Source organism: Leptidea sinapis, chromosome 28 (assembly GCF_905404315.1).
Source record: "Leptidea sinapis chromosome 28, ilLepSina1.1, whole genome shotgun sequence".
Taxonomy (NCBI): Eukaryota; Metazoa; Arthropoda; class Insecta; order Lepidoptera; family Pieridae; genus Leptidea; species Leptidea sinapis.
The window spans coordinates 10,452,930-10,478,530 of NC_066292.1; the positions used below are offsets into that span (position 1 = coordinate 10,452,930).

At 36.3% G+C, this 25,601-nt stretch overlaps 1 protein-coding gene across 1 annotated transcript in view; it reads right to left on the reverse strand.

Moving 5' to 3' along the window:
- The window catches only part of LOC126973148 (structural maintenance of chromosomes protein 5), a 28,395-nt gene extending 4,176 nt beyond the window's left edge, over positions 1-24,219 (reverse strand). The window contains exons 1-19 of the mRNA XM_050820297.1: positions 24,037-24,219; positions 23,822-23,963; positions 22,627-22,815; positions 22,022-22,242; positions 19,854-20,100; positions 18,858-19,065; positions 17,785-17,932; positions 16,801-16,942; positions 15,901-16,103; positions 14,470-14,633; positions 13,412-13,541; positions 9,676-9,811; positions 7,335-7,541; positions 5,169-5,252; positions 4,810-5,031; positions 4,044-4,153; positions 3,152-3,269; positions 2,435-2,592; positions 208-325 (exon numbers count right to left, since the gene is read on the reverse strand). Of these exons, the coding sequence (XP_050676254.1) occupies positions 208-325; positions 2,435-2,592; positions 3,152-3,269; positions 4,044-4,153; positions 4,810-5,031; positions 5,169-5,252; positions 7,335-7,541; positions 9,676-9,811; positions 13,412-13,541; positions 14,470-14,633; positions 15,901-16,103; positions 16,801-16,942; positions 17,785-17,932; positions 18,858-19,065; positions 19,854-20,100; positions 22,022-22,242; positions 22,627-22,815; positions 23,822-23,963; positions 24,037-24,107 (3,018 nt within the window). The 5' untranslated portion in view covers positions 24,108-24,219. The remainder of the gene's footprint in view (positions 1-207; positions 326-2,434; positions 2,593-3,151; positions 3,270-4,043; positions 4,154-4,809; positions 5,032-5,168; positions 5,253-7,334; positions 7,542-9,675; positions 9,812-13,411; positions 13,542-14,469; positions 14,634-15,900; positions 16,104-16,800; positions 16,943-17,784; positions 17,933-18,857; positions 19,066-19,853; positions 20,101-22,021; positions 22,243-22,626; positions 22,816-23,821; positions 23,964-24,036) is intronic.
- Positions 24,220-25,601: the final 1,382 nt, after the last annotated feature.

Consider the following 25,601-nt stretch of genomic DNA (forward strand, 5'->3'; position numbering starts at 1 on the left):
AACACTTAAACACACTGTTAAAATATGCGTTTCCATGCGGTTTATGAGATAGACGCGCTGCCAGACATACGGAAAAACCGAGGATAATTATTAATAACAAGTTTCGCGTTACCGTTTAAATAGCTTAACACAAATAACTAGCAAACTAAACAAAAATAGTCTCATTTAGCAGTCGCTTAGTTCACGCTTACGGATTAACAAACTCACTTTTGGCGTCAACAGGAAGTACTGCGAGTTGTCACACTCCGTGGTCACCTTAACCAGCAGTTGGAACATCTTGCGTTCGTTGACTGCGTCCATACCTTGGTTTATTTCATCCACGCATCTGTGAAATACGCAAAATATCAAATTTGCATGCATTTAATGCATAAATTTAACGATTCCATTTGTTTTATTACAAATAATTATGTGCATGATACAATTCGTCGATATTTTATCAATTTAATATTTAATAAAAATGACTAATCCACGTGCTTCTTACGTCACATTTCATTAAACAAGAGTACAACTGACGTATGAGTCATATATTAATTAGTCTTCCCAAAAAAAAGACATTCGTTGTAAACAGAGTTTAACATAACATCCAACCAAAACGTGGAATAAGCTTATTTGAGCGGTGTTTCCAGTTCTACTTTTTAAAAGATTTAAACTTAGAGTAAGATTACTTCGTGTTTATTAATAACACAGATAGCGTATAGGCGGTCTTTCGCTAGTCTATTGATTTTGTTCTTTAGCAGGCGTCGTCAAACTTGCACGTCCTTGCTTGTGGCGGCGTGTTGGAGCGGTCCCTTGCCTAAGATATGTTCGAGATAAACGAGTCATGCTGGTCAACGGACGCTATTGGTGGTGTCTGGGTGATCCTGTTATTGAAAAATTTGCTTCTAGATGTTAAGTAAAAAGTTATCTTTTTTGTTATTAATCTACATAATTAATTTGTTCACATACGGCCGTTCCCAATCTTCAATGTATGTCCAGTTATGGGCTACTTGAGATAAAAATCGTAACTATCATTGACTTTTCTGTCCCAATAAACTTATCGACGGTAAATCACATTATCCGTACACGCTGTCTGCCAATGGGAGAACGTCTAGCTTACCAGCGATAGAAGTTTTTATGGAGATTGCAATTCACGCGTCCCAATATAAGGCGATAATAATGACTTATCGGGTATATTGGGACAGCTTCAGATTATTGACAGCTAATTACTGACAGTAGAAGGTAGTAATTTATCTCAATCTGTAGATAGTATATTGGGTACGGCCGTTAGACGAGTCATTCCGCGACATAAGAATATTTTGTGGTATCACTTTGCATAGATTATTATAATGAAAATAATTTCTGAAATGTTGACCTAAAGTGTGGCAGTTTAGTTAAAAGCACAAGCTTGTCGTGGTAATTGCGAACTTTTGACATTGATATTGGTATTTTTTAACTTCACTTTATAAATCAATTCGATTTGATTTATTGTCGCCTCACAATAAGAACAAGTTATTATAATATCTTTTTTTCTCACCGACAACTAAAATTACATATAATGAAAGCTTAAATACAGGGGACACAAAAGTTTTGGTTTTGGATCGATGGTGCCTGTGGTAGGTAATAAAATACCTGTATTACTGGTCAAGTACCGGCAAAGTGGAAGATCAGTTTCGCTTGGCACAAGGCAAGAAAAAGTTTGGTGAGCTGACGGGCAACCTCATATAGTGTCTTGCATTTATCATGGGGAGTGTTTCGAATAGCTGTTTCACGCCACAAGTTAGGATATCATCCCCACCATCTGGATGTGCGGTGGTCCTCCACAGTTCGGTTTACAAGGAGCTTTCTTCCACGTACTACAAAGCTGTGGAATGAACTTCCTTGTGTGGTGTTTCCGGGACGATACGACATGGGTACCTTCAAAAGAAGCGCGTACAATTTCCTTAAAGGCCGGCAATGCTTCTATGATTCCTCTGGTGTTGCAAGAGAATGTGGGCGGCAGTGATCACTTAACAACAGGAGACCCGTACGCTCATTTTTCCTTCTATTCCATAAAAAAAAGTTATTCTATCACTAAAAAAGTCTATACGCTATAAAATGAAGTTCTCCGCCGCGTCTGTCTGTTTGTTTGTCTGTTCATGATAAACTCAAAAACTACTACAACGTATAGGGTGGTGCTCGAGGAAGGTTTTAGTATATAATTTGTTATGTTTTTGTATACAACAACGATATTTTTTGAACGCTGTCCAAACCCTTTTAGATATAATAAAATAATGTATGGTGGAATTGTGTATCTTATATAGATCCACAGAAAAGTCCGGGATGGCATATGTCTACCTTTTAAGGATAACAAACTATATCCTTTTTAAAACTGCAAAATTGTCAATTTTAAAGCGGTAATGTAAAAGTTTGTACTCCTTTTCCATAAAAAAAAGTGTATCAATGTACATTGACTCACCGGAAGGGTACCACACACAATGTCTGCAGCGCCATCAGATACAAGGCGGTACACAGCGCTCGTTCTCCGCCGCTCTGCGCGTGTCTCGTCAGCTGTTGTAACTGTTCCCCGCCGCGGAAGCTCACGAATATCCCCACACCGTACTTGTCGTAGTCTTCCTACAACCAATTACTTAAGCTTCAAATAAATAGCTTTTGTTCTAACTACCTGAATTAATTACGTTTTAGGTTCACAACTAAGATTTTCTTAACTTTTACAATAACATGGATGTGACATTAGTAGGGGTGTGAGAAATCAATATAAGGCTCTACACAGTAAAATAAGCTAGAACAACTTTTTTTATTTTTTTAAAGTGATTTCTCTCACTTGTGGAATGAATAACACAAATTAAATTTAAAAACAAAATTTATGAACGATGCGTGACTCGATCCCGCGACCTCTCGCGTTCCGTGCGAGCGCTCTTCCACTGAACTAACCCTGGATATGTCTTTGTTGAACTATACATTTGTTTGTGTATGCTGTTCTAATAATTTTATAATGGTATTAAAATAATACAAGATAATTTATAATAAACCAAAACACATGTGAAAATTTATAGATTTTGTTCACGTTTATATAGTGACAAACATGTTCTTTGATAATTATTATGTAACAATAATTAAGTAAAACTTTGACTATAGACGCAGTATACAATAAAAAGAAAGTATGAATACATACATCCGATCCAGTTTTCTCCAGTCTTATCTCCCCCGCACATCCAAGCTTCGAGAACATATTTCCGAAACTTCTGTTTATATCGTTCAGTAGTTTCTCTAACGCCGGCAGCCATTTTGATCTGAAAATTTCGACATACGTTTATTTATTTAATTGTTTAGTATTGCATCAATACACGGGGTGAAGTGTAATACAACTTTAATATTGTAAATAGAGAGAGTAATCAACATCAATAATGTTTTGTACTTGTAAATTAAGACGTACTTTTATGTTAAAAAAATCAAAACTGTCTCCTCTAATTCGGATTTGAAAAAAGAATTTAAACCGTTAATTTAGTATGTTTCTTTTGTTGGACACAGTACTGCAGTACCTTTAGTATACATAGCAATAAGGTACGTGGAAAACAATGATAACCGACGCTATTTTATATTCTCTTTTTGTTATGAAAAAAAGGAACGAGACGAGCAGGACGTTCAGCTATTGGTAATTGATACGCCTTGCCCATTACAATGCAGTGCCGCTCAAGATTATTGAAAACCCCAAAAATTCTGAACGGCACTACAACTGCGCTCGTCACCTTGAGACATAAGATGTCAAATCTTATTTTCTCAGTAATTTCACTAGTTACTACGCCTTTCAGACCGAAACACAATAATGCTTACACATGCTTCACGGCGGTGCAAAGGAGCCTCCCACTGGTGGACTCTCGAATGAACTACTGGGATATTAACGTGAATCCCTGCTGACACCAATTCGACACGTATTTCACCTCTACACGAGGCATCCTCAGGAGTGGTTCACTCGTCGATTGCTTGAACAAGAGTCAACGAGACTAATATACAGCGCTATAATAAATTTTCTAAGACAAATATTTAATAATGATTGATACACTAACTTGATCTTATTCATCTTTTCCACAAGATTTTTGTTAGTTTCCGACGAACTGCTAACGTCCACTTTCAGTTTTGCTATCAATCTCTCTCGGTTCTCGAACTCTTTTACAATCTACAAAAAATGTTTGGGGTACCATTATACAGATCAAAATGTATAGAGTATATAGAGTTCTATTTTTTTTTATAAAATATGACCGAAAAACCTGAAAAGCATTCACCCGATTCTAAGTGTAACGCCCTGTTGATTACAATGCTGTACGCCTAAGAATCCTAATTCTAGATTGAACCCACGGAGTAGTTAGAACTAGTGGAAGTGCCCTTAAACATCCCTTATGGGAGCAAATGTCACCAAAACTCACACACTTGCAAATTAAAATTTACTTGTAATACACAGAAAACAATGATATAATTGACAAAAAACGAAAAGTTTTTTTACTGTATAAAATTTAGTCTATTTACAGCTCATGAAGTAAGGCTATTATTTAAATGTCAAAATGTTATTTTAATAATTATTATTTTAAAAGTTTCAAAATATTTTTCCATGTTCCAACAAATTTTGACAACTCTAGTGGACACTGCTACCAAATTTAATGTTTTAAGTGCTCTAAATGATTTGGGATAGGTGCAATTGTTTTAAATTTAATGTTTAATAAAGAGTCATTTCTATTTTGCACTATATTCAAATTGCTCAAAATTCACCAACTACAGTGCCCTTGCAACACCAGGCTTTTCCGGCCGACATTAATTATTTTTTTATCAAATAAATACCTGGTCATCATTGGCACCCATACAATCAATTCTGGTCTGCAACTCAATGCAGTGCTCCTGCAGCTGCCTAAGATCTGAAGGCAGGTCGTTGAACTCGTCTTTGTAAGGAAAGTCAGGGTCTTGAGGTAGTTTGTTATTGCAGGTTCGCTTCGCTTCTAGAAGCTTCTCTTTAGCGTTCGATTTGGCTCTCGTTAGTAGGTTTTCAATGTTTTCTAACGCGGCCTGTAAATACAATAAAAAGTTGGGGTTATGAACACTAACGGGACGTCCATCTCGACTGCGATAATCTTAACTTTACCATAAAAGCTTTAATAGCACATAAATATATACCCTAAAAATTTCTATTTAAATAAACTTACTTGAACATTATTCAATTCGTTCCTGAGTTCTCTGAGTGTGGCTTCTTGACTCACTATTTCGATTCTGCTAAAATCCAGCCGTATCTAGACAAAACATATATAGAATTAATTACTTATTTACTGAATAATTATTTAAATCCATTAGTTAAATATCACTATCGACATAGCGTAAATCATTCAAGAGGAATAAGCTCTGTGGTTCCATTTCAGCCGGAATAAGTCCACTGCTGGACAAAGGCCTACACCAAAGATAGCCATAATGATCGATCCAGCGCTGCCCTCATCCAAACTACTCCGGTGATCTTGACCAAATCGTCGGTCTATCTTGTGAGTGGCCTTCCAGTACTACATCTAGCGCTGCCCTCATCCAAACTATTCCGGTGATCTTGACCAAATCGTCGGTCTATCTTGTGAGTGGCCTTCCAGTACTACATCTAGCGCTGCCCTCATCCAAACTACTCCGGTGATCTTGACCAAATCGTCGGTCTATCTTGTGAGTGGCCTTCCAGTACTAGATCTAGCGCTGCCCTCATCCAAACTACTCCGGTGATCTTGACCAAATCGTCGGTCTATCTTGTGAGTGGCCTTCCAGTACTACATCTAGCGCTGCCCTCATCCAAACTACTCCGGTGATCTTGACCAAATCGTCGGTCTATCTTGTGAGTGGCCTTCCAGTACTACATCTAGCGCTGCCCTCATCCAAACTACTCCGGTGATCTTGACCAAATCGTCGGTCTATCTTGTGAGTGGCCTTCCAGTACTACATCTAGCGCTGCCCTCATCCAAACTACTCCGGTGATCTTGACCAAATCGTCGGTCTATCTTGTGAGTGGCCTTCCAGTACTACATCTAGCGCTGCCCTCATCCAAACTACTCCGGTGATCTTGACCAAATCGTCGGTCTATCTTGTGAGTGGCCTTCCAGCACTACGTCTTTCGGTACGTGCTCGCCTTTCGAGGACTTTACTGCCCCAACGGCCATGTGGCCGTGAAGCTTTGTGCCCTGCCCAAGCTTTATCGTTACCAAAATTGAATGCGTGCACTTCACTTGGCGCTGTGTGTTCTTATAATAATATAGTATCGTACTATAGACAAAAAGGCGTGCGACATAGAAGAAAATCTCTAAAGGAGATACAGCAAGATAGAAAAAGTAAGCGAATCTATTGCTCGTGTATTCGATTTTGATTGACAAGTCGTAAACAGTCAACTCTTGGAATTAGCTCCTTAGTAATTTGAATATTGTATTTGTGTGTAATTGGAAAGTTATGTTTTTTTGTTCAAAACACGATATGTATTAATTCGCTCGATAAAAAAAGGGAAAAAGGAATTATTTCAACAGTTTTTCCAATTTTATGTAAAAACTAACCAATTTATCCCACTTACTAGTATTTTTTTACATTCATGAAGTTTTGTTTGTTCGAATGGATATAAATTTCCTTATTTGACCTGTTATAAAGCATGACTGAGAGGTTGCTGTACTGGCGATTTGCAAATACGGTTTTGTTTGTAGGAATTTTTGCAATAATATATATTCTTCTTTTTTGCTTGCATCATAGGGTTTTAAATGTTTTTAGAATTATAGCAATAATATATAATTTTGTAACAGACAGAAGGTTACTGTTATTAGATATAAAGGACTCTACCCACTACAACGTATCATACCATGACCGTGCTATGAACGTGTCAGGCAAATAAATATTCTTTGTATTAAAAAGTATGAGACCATGCCCGCGAGCCAGATCCGTTACCGAGCAGCAAAGTAACGTGCCATGCACGGAGCGGCAAGTATGATACGCTCTGTGCATGACACGCGACGTTGCCACACCGGTGCGCGCAGGCGGCGAAACGGTGAGCACCCGCGTTATAACCGCGTAAGATGGCCGTTATAAACGCGTTGCCACTCTTCTCTTTCTATAAGCCATTTTGTTACCATCGGTTCAAGTAGACACACGTACGCACGGGCATGTCACGCGGATGATACTGAGATGATATGCTGACGCTCCGGTCATTAAAGCCGATACATGCGACTGATACGTAGTTGATACGCTCTAGTGGGCATAGTAGAGCGTATCGTGTTGCTTGTCGTGTCTGTAACGTTCATAGCACGGTCATGGTATGATACGTTGTAGTGGGTAGAGTACTTTAGGCGTATTTACTGTTACCGTACCGTCCACAGCTCTCTGTCAACAATCCCCTTCTGCAGTTCCTTCATGAGGTGGCACAGTTCCCTCTGCGCCGCGCACTGTTGCACCACAACCTCCCTCTGCTCCCTCTCGCACTTCTTCTTCTCAACGTCTATTTGCACAAGTGGCTCGTTCTGTATGTGATGGACTTTGCTCTCTTGCAGTCGGATCTGAGCTGATATTGTTTTGACCTGTGAGTTATTCAATTATTTAATTTTATTAACTCGTGTTTTCTATTCTTAACCATATTTACCACTAGCGAAACATCGGGATAATAGAACATTGTAAAGTTTACGAAATAATTGTTATAATTCAGTTATACAAGCATCATCCATACATAGTATATTGTAACTCAAGGGTCAAAAGGAATAAATTTAATGGTTATAAGACCTTGAAGGTTTTTAGGCTATAATCTGAGTAGGAATTGATAACTTTTACCCGTGTAAGACACATTATTATAAATTTAGATGTCTTTAAAAATGGAAAAAAATTAAATCCATAAAATTGATATTTTGTATTTCAGTACAGCTTATAGAATTAGTATTTCGCCAATTGACATACATAATCTTTTTTAAATTTTTAACATAGAACACACTGGGTCGCCATCGCAGGCCATCTAATATGCAATTTTTTTAATAATATTTGCTTTTTTATACTATAGTAGCACTTGTTGATGGATATTTTTCTAAATTATATAATATTTCATAGGAGGAAGCAATTACGATGAGAGTTTCCAGTCCGAATTCTTAAAAAACACAAACTTTCGGAGCGCGCCATTGCATTTGTCACCTAGAGACATAAGATATTGAGTTCCATTTGCCCAGCTACGGCGCCCCTCAGACCGAAACACATTACTGCTTCACGGCAAAAAAGGCGCCGTTGTGGTAATAACCTAGCCGGCATGCTGTGCAAAGACGCCTCTCTAAATAAATGTAAATAATGTCCTAAGTCGCCTCTTACGAACCCCTTGACCCTATTCTTTTTAGGCCCCGGGGAAGCACAAAACAAAAAGTCAGATTATGCCAAACGAAGCTTGTTATAATACTAAGTGCGTGCGTGCGTGCGGATTGAATATGCTCTAAGCTTAAAAGTCTCAAAGTTGTATCGGTTCGAGAATACTGTAGCCGGCATGTGATTACACAAGATTGCTTGGTGGTCATAGAGGTTTGCGAAACGCGAAGTTGAGAAATGCCAAACACCAACGTCATGTATTTGGGAAAGTCATTTTTCAATACAGCTATTAAAAATGGCGTACTTTCAGAGGCTTTAGTATAATCCTAATATAATTAAGATTCTAAAATTAAATCTTTTGCATAGGCGTGACTTTCTTCTGCAAACTCTATCATTACTTTTGCAGTTCAGTCAAGTCAATCTTAAAAAGTTTTGTAGTTTCTAAATAGAGAATAACATCGCATACATTTTATACTAAGAATGAATGAAAATGAATAAATCAAGTCTTTGCATTAAATTCTTTTAAATTGTTGTTTATTATATTTAATCACCAGTTTTAATTTAATTATTTTCACTTCAACATTTGTCGCAACACGAATAGGCTGTAAACGATTCCGTTCGCCTTGTTTTGTTGTAAAAAAAAGTACAGATACAAAAACGCCCCTTTTTTTAATATTCATTTTTAGTGTGATAAATTAATTATTTATTTTTTATTTACGTATGTATTTTGATACAAACATATGAAATTATTTGATTTGTTTTTTACAATTTTTCACAACTGTTTTGGAAAACGTCGTGTGATACACGGGTGTGTAGGTTATTGATAACTCGTGATATTAAAAACGCTCGCCTTTTGTTTGAGCTTGTTAATAAAGCTCGTTTTCACTGACCTTATTTCCATCGTAGCATCTGTATTTGTATGTATGTGACTGACCTGTATAAATACCACTGGACAGGCTGTTCCATATGTTTGACAGCTAAATTTTTGTGCCTATTTGAAGCGCCACTCGCGAGCGTCCAGAGAACTAATTTTGACGTATAATACAAATGGCTGCGAAAAAACGTACAATACTCTACGTATATTTACATTTTGGATTAATTTCTTTCGTTTTCCGTGTTATTTATACTTCAAGAATCAATGTAATAAAGTACACAATTTTTTTTTGTAGATAGTTTCCCACCATTTATCGATGTTTGCTGAGGTTGTCATCACTAGTTTTAGTACCGCAAACTATCGCTACATAGCCAACAGCGCCAAAATAGCGAATATCAAACAGGCACAAAAGCACTTTGACAGCCGCCAGTCCAGTGGTACATAATAGTAGAGGTGAGTGACCGGTACTAACCCGAACTCCAATTTTAATATCTGCTTACCCTCTCCACGTTATCGTTAATCTGTTTCCTCTTCATGTTCAACTCATTCAAAGACACTTCCAAGACAGATATATTATCATTCACCTCTTGTATTTTTCTCTTATGCGATTGTGCTGTTTGCTCCAGACGAGATAATCTGTAGATTTAAATCATCATTTATAAATTTAGGAATGTTAAAATTCTGATACATGACATATAGGCTGACTAATTCATAGACTTACAATATATATAGACGTTTATACGAGCAAAGCGTGCAACAGAGAAGAATAGCTACCAGTGAGAGGCTCCTTTGCACAGAATGCCGGCTAGGTTATGGTATGATACGGTATAGGGGCTCCTGTTTCCGCAAGGTTCCAGCTAGTTTATGACTTACGGGTACCACAACGGCGCCTATTTCTTCCGTGAAGCAGTAATGTGTAAACATGACTGTGTTTAGGTCTGCAGGGCACCCTATCTAGTGAAATTACTGGGCAAATGAGACATACCATCTTATGTCTCCAGGTAAGCATTACTGTGTTTTTAGTAATGCTTACATACTACTACATCAATACTATATATTAAAGCAAAAATGTGACCATTATTTTGAGTCTTTGGACTAAATGTATTGCTTGGTTTGACTCGCGCATAATATAGTATTGATACATACCTATTGTGGTTTACGTATAACAAGTTGGCATATGGTATTTACTTATTTTTTTTAAAGCTATCCTAAGGATCGATATTTACACAACGCACGCAATGGGTTCAGGAGGGCTTTTCCTACCGATATATTTCACAAATATTTTATTAAAAATCACTTTTTGGTCATCTACCATTCGAAAAGTTATGCCTCAGCTCCGAGAAGAACAGGCGCAAGAAACACAGCGTGCTTCTTTTCTTTATCATTATATTTGGTTTCACTGCAATTTATTAATTAAAATGGCCTGGGGATGGTCGCTTATTTCCTAACAATTCTTTTGAGTTTCACATAACATTCCTTTGCACGTTTTCTAGGATGATGTTGTAAAAGCATATACGTTACCCAACAAGACTTACTAGAACGACTTAACGAAGTAAAAGGCATAGCAAGTTTGGTGTTAAGATTATGACATATCACAGTTTTTAGAAAATTCGCATAACGTATCTATGCACATGCATTACATTATAAAGAAAATATTGAGAGGCAATAAGTTAATACATAAAATGTCTTTTAAGTTTTTCTCTTTATAATTGTTTAGTTACGTTATAAATTCGCAAGCATAGCCTTCTTCTGTTTAAGGTATTAATATAATATACTTAATTATACTAGGCGCATCATTTGTATGTCAGTAATGCTATATGCCGTCAATGTGAGCTCAGATTCCAAAGGTTTAAGAATAAACTCAATTATACATTTTTAACTTTTGTCGGAGTAAATATAATAATATATATTTAGGACTAGCTTAGAGGTGTAGCCGAATGCTAGATGACATATAAATATTCGCAGACTTATTCAATCCTTCTTCAAGATTTTATGACCCTCTCTGGGTGAGACCGCCCCCATCCACAAAATCACATGAGTAAATTACTTTATTTATCCTTGATTGCATGATATCGATTACATTTTTTTTTATTTATTTCATAAAATCTACAGCACATTACATCTCTTATTAGCTAGGTAATAAAGTACAGATGATTGGCCAAAAGTGATTTTATATTATATAGGCAAGTACCTACTAAAAAATAATCATGAATTCATAAATGATCTACTCGAGATAAAACAAATATAGCAAAGCGAGCAAGGAAAAAAAATGTACGCATAATATCATGTTTTCTGTGTGTAGTGTGTTGTTATTATGAGTGTTTTTTTTAATAATTTAGGTGGTTTGACTGCTGTCATCTTTGTTTAACAATATATTTCTAACATTCAAAATAAATTTATTTTTGGTAAGGTAGAAAATATCTAAGCCTGTGACGTATTATAGATGTTGGGAATGCGGCTCGTTAGACGAGTATCTCGAGTGACAGAGTGGTACAAATAACATGGGCGTAAGGCGGGTGCTGCGTGTCTTAGTTTGAGGATAGTATTTAATAGTTCAGGACTATCTATGGTGATATTATCCTTCTATCTTTAAGAGTTGATAGTTTGAAATGGCTACACGAGCTTAAGTAGTCTTTACCTTTATACTGCGAGCGATATTCAAGGTGATGTATGAATTTTTCTTGTATTCGTTCAACATTTTTCTGGTGTAGGTACCACAAAATTCGGGTTCCAAATTACACAGCAGTACTCGATGCATTTAATATCTGAAAATGGCTGACTTGTACGGATAACAAAACCAAGACTTTTATACGCTTTGTTGACTGAAGCATTTATGTGTTGTATGTGTGCCAGTTTAGTATCAAGGAGTACCCCTAGATCTTTAACAGTGTCTGTCCTGGGAATAACAGAGTTGTTAAGGTTATAGTTATATTTAATTGTATTCTGTTTTCTCGAAAATGTGGTTTGGTGCATTTTGTAATGTTAATAGTAATTCTATTATCCCTGTAATAATTTGCAAATCTATTCAGGTCATCCTGCAGCAATCTACAATCCTCAACAGTCTTTATTGTCATGTAGATTTTTTTATCGTCAGCATAAAATAGAAACTTTGCATTTTCAAAGCAGTCCGCTATGTCGTAGATGTACGCAACACATAATAATATAAAGGTGCAAGCAAGGAGCCTTGTGGTACCCCAGAAGGTATCGCAACAAAATCTGATCTTAATCCATTCAGAACCACAGCTTGATTTCTATTGGAAATATATGAGCTGAACCATCGAAGAAGGTCACCGTGTATGCCTAATTTATATATTGATAGATACACTTCACATTATTGAGACTAATGCGACTAAATCATCTTTTTAGTTTAGCGAAAACCTGACAGAAATGCTTAAAAACTGCCAGTTTGATTAACTGACAGCCCTAACAAGTATTATTGTTTTTATTATAATTTTTAACCGACTTCAAAAAAGGAGGAGGTTCTCAATTCGTCGGTATGTTTTTTATGTTTGTTACCTCAAAACTTTCGACTGGGTGAACCGATTTTGATAATTATTTTTTTATTTGAAAGCTGGCGCTTCCCGTGTGGTCCTATTGTATTTTGGTCCAGATTTGACAATGGCATCCATGAGAAAACCATAAAAGTCTTGTCTTGTAATTTTTGGAGTCGGTGTCATCCAAGATAGGTTTGTAACTACATACATGTATACTACATACAGTGATAGGTGTGATGTGCTTGAGTCGTGAGGAGGCGAGAGCGGGTCGCGGCGGAAGGACACCGATTCCAAAATTAACAATAATCGTAACTAGAATGAGATTAATTAATTAGATTGTAAAAAAATACGCAAGTATTTTTATACTTTTTACTGCATATTATATCTATTGATTTGGAATAGTGTTTTTGAAGTCGGTTGTTTTTTGTTGAATTTTTTTTTAAATATTATTTTTTGTCTGTTAACAAGTGTTAAAATTAACACTGTACTAATTTAAAATTAATAACATAGCATCGTAATTACATCAATATTGTAAAATAAGATAAGCAATTGAAATAATTTTTTGCAAATAAATATCTTTACTTAACTATCAGTGTTGCCGATTAATTAATACAATAATCTCTATTGTATTGTGAAGCTAAAATGTCCTTTACTAATAAAAATAAAATATTCTACTGGTACCAAGAAATCAGTTTTTTAAGACCTGTCCAATGCCGAGAAGAGAGAGAATAAAATAGCTTACTGGTTTTTGAAATTGGTGATCTGTTCCACGTCATCAGTATTGGCCAGCAGTCTCGCTGGCGGAATCTCTGTGGTGGTACTCGATTTTGCGCCGCTATATGCCGACACACGAACTCGGAATCTGTGGTTCTCTTAAGTAGAAAAATTCAGTTAGTTAAAAGTTGCTACAGTTAATGTTTGCTTTTTGCATAGTTTTGTTTGGTGTATTGTCAGTTAAATTCCACCTGGGTGAAAGACTGGAGACGCTCCTGTGATTTCTGGTGTTGAAAGATTGGGGGCGGCGGTTATAACATAACATCAAACCTTACGAATAATTAAATGTTAAGATGGGACATGGTAAAGTACCGAATATCACTGCATCGACGCAACGTTTGAAGCCGGTACATAATCGGTGGCGCTATGTGCAACTCATCATCACTCATCATCATTATGGCCTTTGTTGATCCAACAGTGGATGTAGGCTTCCTGTTTTCCATAATTGGCGACTCCTCTACTGTTCGCTCTAGGTGTCCATTGACCCTTGACCATTCTTGCAATATGCTCACGTCCACTTATCACTTGACTATGATATTAGTCTACTAAGATAAAACCCTAGAATAAACTATGTGGGTTTCCATAATGCCGTGCTCTGGTGTATGCTCCTTGTGACGGGAAGCAGTTAAGGTAGGTGATATAAGCAGTTTTTTCGCAGTTGATCTTATTAGAAACAAATAAAATATACAGTTACTAATAATCGAAGTGGTTATGTGTTTTTTACGATGGTTATATTGAGAAATCATTCATTGGCAACACGAGTTTTGGGTAAAAATGATAAATGACAGAAAAGTCAATATTCTTAAATAAGTAAATAAGGATAAAATTACTCAGATTATATAATGATATAAATGATTATTACCCATTAAATCAATTCACAACCTGAAGCCGAATTTTCACACCAATTGCGAAATGTGAGTAACCCTGAGGAATTCATTGATAAATAAATATGAGAGAAATCCTGTATAGTTTAGTGTGGTGTAAACAATGACGTTCTTGGGTGTAAAATAATTATTTATGACTCACCAGTAAAAAAGAATGTAATGTTAGACGGCACTTTGTCGCTGTTGTTGTACGTGTGTTCATTACCGATGGGTATCTTATGGATGCCATACTGTGAGCAGAGGTACCGCATTATGGGGTCCGGGGCTGTTATTGCGTCCATTACGTAAGCGTAGAACCCGAGGTAACTGAAATGATATATCTATAATTTAATTATATATATATAGGCTCTTTCACGTCTAAACCACTGATCGTATATCGATATGAAACTACCACCATTCGATGCGAAATTTATCCTAGATGGTCTGTGGCTATTTATTTGATTATTGTATAATTTATTTCCTTTTAAAATTCGCCCACTGAAGGCGGGGACAGCTAGTGTATATATATATGTCGGAGCAAGGTATGAGTCGGGTTGATTGTAGTTTCCATGGATGTAATTTGCGTAACGACCAATCAGAGCAGAGCACTAGCCCCGAGCGGGATCAGGGCGCCATCTTGACTTGGGCGAGGCCGACATTTTGAGGAGACATTCAAGCAATAGCGACTGATCGAGTTGGATCGTTGAAAGTGTATTCGTCGGTTAAAGTAAGAAGGGTGCCCTGAATCCGCTGCTCGGTCTTAATTGTTAATTATTGTGAAGTGACAAAATATTGTTTAAATTAAAATAGTGTAAAACTGTGATCATCGTGTTTTGTGCTTGCATTTTACCCTGATGACGCCCACTAAGTCCGCAACCACTAATGACGGTGTCAACGAGAACAATGCTTCTCCGACATATATATATTTATGATATTATTTCTCAAAAAAAAAGCCATCCATCTGATTGTTATAAAATTTTGCATATCAATATGGTTGATATTATAGAAATTGTATAAACTTTCTCGTAACTCTTGGCCAGACCTGAGAGTTTAGTTTAGTTTTAGTTCGCTCCAGTCCACATATGAAAATTAAAAGACCACATATGAAATGAAATTGAGTATAAAATTTACACGAATATTTAGCCCGAGTCAACAAAGAGAGAACCCAGTACCGAGCTGCCTGGAGACACATGATATGAAGGGCTGACCCCATTAAAATGGGAAAGGGTCAGGCATAGAAGAATAAGAACGAGACAAATATTTTTGTCCATAGTCACGTCATTTAGATGCCATCTGTTCGTTATTTTCTATATCTTCATAAAATAAATGATGTCTGCTAAACACCACATAACTAAAGTGAAAACTTTATCAAGGCGACGTTAATAATATGAAATACAATTATTATTCCCACCGAGCAATTCCGTACTCGAGTCGAGCCCGCCGACCGTTACATACCTACATACTACGTTACTACGTTACGAATTCGATCGTGACGGCGTTGTCTCCTTCGATACCAAAAAAGAAATTGCTCAGCACACACCTAAAAAATTTTTGACTTCAAAACAATTTTATCGCTTATTTTAGTAAATCTCACCTCAGCTGTGATATGTCCGGCTTATTGACTATAACAGGCCCGCCCTGGCTACACACCGCATTGACCCGCTTAAGGCCAATGCTTCGCACGTGTTTCATGAACAGGTTCATGTCCTGCGTGGACTCGAACGTGAAAGCTACCAGGTCTCTAGAGGCGACAGTGGCCTCTAAGTAGCGCGCGAACTTTTTATCCTTTAGATTTATCTGAAAACATTAATATTATGAAAATCAAATGATTAGCAAACGTTAATAATTTGAGTAGCCGTAACATTTTTGGGCCTTAGCGATAATGCGTTCGGGAAGCTCCGTAAAATCTTCTCGTCCCAAATACCAGTGTCTGAAGATGATGATTTTCAACCAGTGTGTGTTGCCAGTGATGACTTACGGTACGCAGACGTGTAATTAGAATTTTTTTAATCTTTCGCGAACATATGTATCTAGGTAGTGGACAACATCTCTGACGCTCGTATTTCCATAACTAAGTGGCAGTAAATTGATCATCCTACGCTCAAATCTTGTTGAACAGAGGTCTCCAAAGTTTTCCATAACAACTGATCATGGGTGGTTCGCATTCAACTGTTACCCGCTATCTTTGTAATGCTATAAATCCATCTTTTGAAGGCTGTCGCGTATGTATCTGTCAATTATCAGTTCTGCGGGCGACGTTGGCTTCCCATTGCTACTTCAACTTACTAATTCTTTGCGGCATATCGGTGACATTGAGAAAATGCTCAATAAGAAATCCGTCGCGCAGAGAAACACCGTGCACAAACAACTAACCACACACAATATTAATCCTACAGTGAAAGACAATGTCATGTCAATTCCCATTTTTCATCACTGGCAGTAAATTAAGATTGTGTGGAATTACAAATCAAGAAAACTTAATATAATGACATACCTCGAGCATCATAGGTTCATATACAGGCTGTTGGAACATAGATCTATTCTCTCTCAGCCACATAACCGCATTATAAGCATCTTCGCTGTATGAACGGAGAACTTCCAATCGCTTTTCATTTACGTCTTCCAGGTTACGGATTCTGTAAGATAATGTTCATTAATACTGCTTAAATGATAGAGTAAACCACTACTAGACTACTTCTAGTCTCACATATTGGATTATTATATAATTATTTCTTATTAATAATTATTATTAAATAAACTGTGGCAGTGGGCAGGGCACATAGTTGGACGGACAGATGGCCGTTGGGGCAGTAAAGTCCTCGAATGGCGACCACCGGAAGACGCAGTGTTGGTAGGCCCCCCACAAGATGGATCGACGATCTGGTAAGGTCGACGTAATACGTTGGATGAGGGCAGCGCAGGACCAATCGTGGAAATCTTTGGGGGAGGCCTTTATCCAGCAGTGGACGTCTTCCGGCTGATGATGACGAGGATGATTATTATTATTATTATTTCTAATTAGTTATTATATTAGCATTTCAGAATATTGGTTATTATTTTTAAACAATAACGCATTATATATACACAAGATTAGAAGATGTTTGAGTTTCCCAATGACATTGTTGACTGACGTCATTAGCGAGAAGATGTTAGGACTTATTGGCAGATAAATCACTCTACCCTCGTATAATTTTTCCTGAAGTCGTTATAAATTATATGTTACTGGTCTAGTGACAAGGATCAAATTTAAATCTAAAAGTAAAAGTATGTGTCTCTTACAATTAATTTTGTTTTGAAATATCTGGAGTATATTATTCAATAGTGTATCAATGTAGGAATCCTACCGGTCGCGGGGAAAGTTATCAAATTACTGAAACATGCATTATACTATGATGAGGTTTATAATCAACCGATTTGGGCGCTTAAAGATCACAAAATTTGCTCAGTCGGGTAAAAAAGATAACAGACATACTCTTACCTATTTTGAAACAGTCGCATCTGAGGAACGACGTTGTTCTCCAGATCATACTGTACGTCTAGCTTCTCTTTCTTTCTCATATCAATTAGAGCATTTGTTTTGGATATAGGTTTGTGAAGCTCTGCTAACTCCATTTTTACTCGAGTCTCTAAAAAGTCCATTAAAGGAATGAATGAAAATTCTTAATTGTACTAAAAGTTACCAATTGTAGATAAGGTTATGGTAGCACAATAATTAGGCGATCTTAATACTATTCAGCGAGATTCTTATAGGTAATCTGAATGTGTAGGAATTTATATTTATTTGACTAGACTATAGATGAACTTCCCATAGCATCTACATTGCAAATGTTACATATAAAAATGTTATTTAAATAAAAAAAATATTGAACAACATAAGGTAGGTGTAAGTTATTTTTTTTAAGTGATAATCCTCACTTCTGGGATTAATTACTCAAATTAAATTTGAAAACATCTCTCGCGTTCTGTGGGAGCGCTCTTCCAACTGAGCCAACCGTTCGAGTGACAAGTTCATAAATCTCGATATGTCTTGTTCATCTCTCGCGAGAGGTCGCGGGTTAATAATAATAAAATAATGAAATAAAATGTTAATTTATATCAATCACTTTCCGCCTGAGACACTTATTATATAAATAGTTTTTTAATTGCATTTTTAGGATCTAGTCTCCCATACAACAATCGGATAGCCTCAACCATAAATTAATTTGAAAAAAAAAATGGTAGTGTGATGAGGATCACTTAAAACTTGGGAAACTTCAGATGGCAGATTTAGCTTATGAGAATCACACTATTAATCAAATATTTTCTTACACTGGGGAGTTTTTGGGTCTTACATGATTCAGAACAGAAGGGAAAGAATATTTTTTCAAATCATGCGGAATCATGTATATCCAGGAACCTCATAATCACACTTTCAGTATTATCAACAGAAAAGGGATTAACCTATAAGTAGCGGGCTCACGTAGTTGGCCTAAAACACTCCAGCAGACGGCGGGTACGCGCGGTGCAGAAAAAGTTTAAGCATTAATAATGGTTAAGTTAAGCACAATTTACCATCCCCAGCAGTTTCCACCAGCTTCTCTTTATCAGCCATCAGTTTCTGCAACTTATTCTTGGCTGCAGTCAATTCTGTCTCTCTATTCTGGTATTGTTCCATTTTCTCTTGGAATGTATTCTCGATATCTTTGAGTGTATATTCGAAATTCTGACACGTTTTTAATTTGTTCTTTACTTGTTCGTGTAGAGAGTGAATATGGCGACCCTGAAGTTATAAATTTTGATTTAATCACTCTTATGGTCTTCGAACCTTCGTAAAAGCAAATTCGTGTCAATTCGGCTGGATCGAAGAATGTTCAAGGTTCAAATTATACAAAATACGTTACACAAAAATAAGATCAATTACAAAAGCTAATGATGCCTTATAGATACGCACAAAAACAAATTTGTAGGTCACAGAGACAAACAGCACATATTACTAGAAATAAAATAATATTGTTGCAATCGTACAACCAGCGTCCGAAAAGCGTGGCATTTAATGCATCCGACTAAGCCCAAGTATCTTAACCTCAAACCTGGGCATTTAGGAAAAAATCAGTTTATTTTTTCTCCATTTCTTATCAGGCATATTGAAAGAAATTTTCTTGATAAAAAAACACCGAATCAATTGACCAATGTTTTTTCGCGTTTTAGATATATCTAAAAAAAGTTATTAATATTTTACATATAAATATTACATACCTATTTAGGATAATTTGTGTAAGAAATACCTACTATGCCCTCACAGAATACAACTTTACAACTAATTTAGAGTCGATATTTGCTCCTGGGTACAAACGCTTTAAAGACCAATGTAGCAATATTGCTAGGCGCAAGCTCTTGACACTAACGAAAAACTAAAACTGCACGAAATAAAGCGGAAAAAATTGCAGTTGAATTTAAAGCAGCAGCTGGTTTCAAAGACCAGAAAGCATGCGTAAGTTTTGTGATATTACCAAAAAAATTACTGACGATGCATTTCAAGGAGAGGTTAACAGAGTTATAAATACTTACAGCTTTCAATTTGCTCTCTTCACACTTATTTATTTTGGCTTTGGATGTTGCAACAATATTCTCCAAAGGCTTCATTTTTGTCTGATGGCTCTTCACTAGTTTGTCGGCTTCTTTTTTGTCATTGCAATACTCTACTACTTTCTCCCTAAGTTCATGATATTCTATCCATAGCTTCTTCTTTTCACATATCTCAATTTTATGTTCAATATCCTTTCGTTCATTCATAGCTTCTATACTTACTTTTAACCTGAAATACAGAGTTCATTTTTAAAGTCCGTGTGTATTTGCGCACCACTATACTACACTACACTCAGTGTAACATGTCTAAATCTTAACAGATAGAATAAAGGTTTATTTTTATTAGAATGCTATGATATTATCTATTACTATGCATTCTTCAGCAATATTGTGGAAGGGCTGTTAATAAAATGCAATTTGATAATTTGCACTAAATAACTTATAAAGTTTTACAGCGAATAAATAATAATACTAATAATACCATTTATTTCAGGCTATATGTGGCCAATATGTTAGTAAAATCTTATTCTAGGGTTAGTAACACATTAGTTTTTTGAATTTGAAAATTGACTCCACCCATATATTGTTTAAAGAACTGAATATCACTACAAAGTATAAAACAAACTCGCTTTCTCCGTCCCTATATCCCTATGTATGCTTAAATCTTTAAAACTACGCAACGGATTTTGATGCGGTTTTTTTAATAGATAGAGTGATTGAAGTGGAAGGTTTATATGTATAATAACATCCATTAAATTGTGGAGAAGTATTGTTATTTTTGAGGTTTCTAATGTGATGTCGTAAATAATTACGCTTACATTGCAAACGCAGGCTGAACCCTACGACATTATCAAATACAAAGTTTAATTTATAATTTAATGTACTAAGTTTTGTACACATTCTATATGGGTATTCTATCTCTTATGGATATCCCACAATAACATTTTTTTGTCATTTACTTTTTACGACAAATAATAGCTAATTTTCGAAGCGATTTTAACCAATACAGCATTAATCCTCCTGTATGTTCATAAGGAATTTTCTAGAAACTGACATTCATAATGTTAACATGAGGAACAAACATAAACTTGTTATGCCTACTACTCGGTTGGATCGCCTTAGTAAGTCTTTTGTTGGGCGATGAATATGCTTCTACAAGACGTAGAGTTTGCGGCGGTACCGGCCGGCCGGGATCGTGCCTATAAATACCGCGTCGGAGGCCGCGGTTCTCCCATCTCCTTCCCACAAGCACACAGCCGGTCCGAAATTCGAGTCTCCTTAGGAGACGCCCCGCGATTGATGTTGCGTAGTCTTTGCGGCCTCCACGGCCCATGTCCTATGTCGCTGTAAAAGCATGGCTAACAGCATAGAGGAGGTTTTAGTCGGTATGGGATGTCCGCTTACGCGGACACTCGAGTCCGACATATTACGTCCCGTTCCGGGGCGTAAATACGTAACTGTATTTCCTCCTCTCAAAAAAAAAAAGCGGTTCTCCCTGTAGCACTTTAAATATAGCAGCGATCGGACGCGTTTATTATGGAGTTCTCTAGCGCGGAAAATAACAATACCCTTTTCAGCGCGACAATGTATCAGTAATTATAAGTAAGTTACGATAAATAATTGTATGATAGTAGTTTTAAAATATAAATGATATTCTATTATAAATTTAATTTTAAAATCGCACTTATAGTAATTATAAGTACATAAGGTAAGATAAGATTAGATTAAATAAAACCTAATATTTTATGGCCTGGAATTTTCTATTAAGATCTTGGTTAAAATTTAGAGTTAGATCAATTTAATATTAGGGAAATTATTTTAAAAAATCGTCGTTGTATATATAGACATTCTGTAATATATTAATTGTTGTAAAAATAAAATAAATAAGTAAAAATGTAGTGTATGAATTTAGATATTCCAGAGATAGGAGGAAATCTTCATGGTTTAGGTAAAGAAGAATTGTTTTACTCTAAATTTAATGTGTGCGGGCCACGGGCATTAATGAATAAATCAAAACTACTGGATCGATTTTAATCATTTTTTCATTGAATTACATAGGCTATATATTTTATACCCGTGCGAAGCCGGAGCGGGCCCTAGTAGTACATATTTGAATGTAGTTAGTATACTGAATGTAGCTAAAAATATACCTTTCGTTCAATCTAATCTGCTCCTGTAGCAACTGAGCATTACTCTCCAGTGTGGTGTTTAATCCTCTCTGTTGATTCCTGGCTGAGATGAGTTCCTCCAACTGTGTCACACTGTTGTGTCCACCAACAGCTGACAGTGTACTCCGTAATAACTGCTGCGAGTCCATTTTAGAGAAGTCCTGTACCCTATCTTGTGGCAGAAGTTGGCAGAGGTTGTCAACCTGAAATTTATTAAATAATTGTGTGACTGTCCACTAGATGAGGAAAATGAGGAAAATTTATTCTTTAGTTGCCCTTTAATGAAATCTTCCTTCTATAATTTTATACCTCCTGAAATTCCCGCCTCACCTCCTCTGAAATGCCTCCTCTCCCTAGTTTTTATAACATGTATATCTCATTTAAAACGTGACAAAATCGGAACTACAATTGTGTGCATCATGGCCTTAGGCAAATAACTATTTTTATAACCATCCCAAGAAAAGTGCTCAACACTGCTATAGAAGTTTTCACTTCAAAAAAAATAACAATGAAATGTAAAAGAATGGCTTCTCCTCAAAATGTAAATGTAAATTACAGCTCAATAAACCGTTCTTATTATTATATACCTGTATATTAAGTGATGCAATAAGTTCTTGCACTTGTTTCTCTCTGCTGGTCTTATGATCAATATACCACATTGATATTTCCTTAACATTAAAACTTCTTGTGATGATAACATTCTTCTGTCCAGTTTTTTGGTATAATTCTATTTCTATATTTGCCTGCTGGCACCCACTTCTTACATACTCTGATATCTGAAAAATATAAAATAATAAAGATACCCAGAACAAAAGATTGGAAGTTTTTTTTTATGGAAAAGGAGGACAAACTAGCGTACAGGTCACCTGGTGTTAAGTGATCACTGCCACCCACATTGCAACACCAGAGGAATCACAGGAGTGTTGCCGGCCTTTAAAGAAGGTGTACATGCTTTTTTTAAGGTACCTATGTCGTATTGTATTATTATATTAGTACTCATATAGAAATATAGTTATTTACCATAGTGAGTGAAAATTGGTAAATGTCATGAAGCTACATCAGTTAGTAAGTTAGTTAACAAACTCCCAGCCCATCTTTAAAATCATATAATAACTTAGCCTACTAAATATAATATTTTCTTATTGTAGGTTGCCTGCGCAGACCCACACAAGAACCGTTACTCATCATTATCCTCTATATTATAATTTACTATACTGTAGTAAGCCTTCTTTGTCAAAGAAGCTCTAATACATTTCTGGAATTTGTGCTCAGTGAGCCCTTGTATATTTTTAAAATTAAAATTTAATACCAAGACCTATGAAGCCCTTAACTCTAGATAACATATTAAGGTCTGATTTTTAATATTTAGCTAAAAAGTACCCTATCATTAAGGCTCATACTTTTATGTTTTAACATCAAATAATAATAATTAAAGTAATGCATTATTTTCAGTTTTAGTAAGAATATGGGAATTAATTGTTATCAAGCAAATTATATAAAATATTTACTAATGCTTGTCAAAATTCCACAGCAATATTTATATGAGACAAAATTTATAACTCTTAAAAAGAAGTACAAACTGTATGGAAAATTGTATATGATGAAATAGGTAAACACAAACATTTTAATAATAAAAGTATAGTACCCAACTTCACACTTAAACTAGTACCCAAATCAGATTTTATACATTGCAACCACAGTTTTCTTCTGATAATGTAGTGTTACAGACATAAAAAAACATAGGCTTTATGCCCTTTTGGTGAAAGCATGAAAATTGTTTACCTTTTTGGCCCTGCCAATGACACTTGTTTTCCCGCACAAACCCAAAATTATTGCGCAAACAAAGGTCGATTTCCCAGTTCCATTGGGACCAATAATGACATTTAATGATGGGCCAGGATACAATTCTACTTGTTTATACGTCCTAAAAATAATTAATAATATGACACGATACATTAATTTAATTAAACATTAACAAAACAAAGTTAGACACTAACACAAAGTTTTCCAGTGCAATCCTATATATACTACCTGGCTTATACTCGCCAGAATTAACTACTTTCGACATGATTCCATGAAAGTCACCTATTAGATAAAAATATAAAATAACATGTTACATTAATCAAAAGATTTAGCGCGGCTATGTAGGTAAAAACCTACAGCCTCTAGTTGCCGGTTACTCCAATCTCATTCGTATTAAAGAAGGAAAACATGAATTGTCAATGTCATCATTTTATGTTACAGATTAGAATGGCCAAACGCAGGCTATCGGCACTGAAAACAACAGCTGTAACGTAGCATTTTGTTTTGCCAACCGCTCTCTTCAAAATTCTTCGATTCTTTGGCGCTACGTAGAGATGTGGCTTAACTCTGCATCTTCTACCGCATTTATCACGGGGGTGCTCATAGGAGTTGTTCGGGTTGATACCAGCGGCCGAATGCCACCACAGGAAATAACGGCAATATGCTTAAGACCACCCGCAATAGGTTGACATCTAGCAATCTATAACCGCGCTTTTTGTAAGCATCTCCTGCCTCGCACAGCCACTTTGTGGAATCAATTATCGGCTGCTGTTGTCCATTACAACTTAAGGACCTTCAAGAAAGAGCATACCAAATAACAAACTCCTACCTTAAAGGCCGGCAACGCATCCCTTGACCAATAGTGTTGCAGAAGTCCATGGGTGGCTGCCTCACTACTCTCCATCACCTGAGTCTCTTGCCCGTTTGCCCCCCTCTTATACATAAAAAAATCGTCCTGAAAACATCATGCGTTGAATAAACGCATTCCAAAGTTTGTGCGGTTTGTTTGTATGTCACCATGAAACTCTGTGATCGAGCTGTTCAAAAAACTAGATCCCGACAATGCGTGGTCGCAATTTGAAAACTCTGCTGCCTCATCGTCTGTCAAGCTATGTGCCCCGCCCACCGCTACTTCGGTTTCGCAATCATTTGATATTGGTTCTCCTACGAATCTCCTCATTTCTTATTAGATCTCGCAGGGAGACTCTCAAGCATAGCCCTCTCCATTGCTCTATGAGCGACCATCAATTTTCTCATCAGGCTCACAGTTAGTGACCACGTCTGTGTGTCCTAAATTATTACTGGCAACACACACTGTGGCACAGCTGTAGCGGCTGAAACATGCAAAATAATGGAGCGTTATCAATCCAAAGAAATTATCAGAATGATTTTTATGATATCTTGGTCTATCTACAGTAGCCATACGTACCTATGAATTATGATATAGTTATAGGATTCCCTATAGAGGTACTTCTGGTAGGTAGGCCTAAGAGAAGAAATAAATAATCATCTCGTCATAATATTAACACACTATCGATATTTTTATTAAGTCCACCTTCTTCGCTACCAATATGAAATTGGATTTTTTTTATCGGGATGTCTTAAGCTGACATTTTCATTCAGATTCTCATTCAATTTCTGTTATTTTAGATTTTAGTTGAGCGCAGCGAGAGTTGAGTTGAGTGAACCCGAGCTAAGCAAGCCAACTAGCTGTCTACTGACAAGGCAGTAGCTCGCAACGTGTTGGCTATCTATAAAC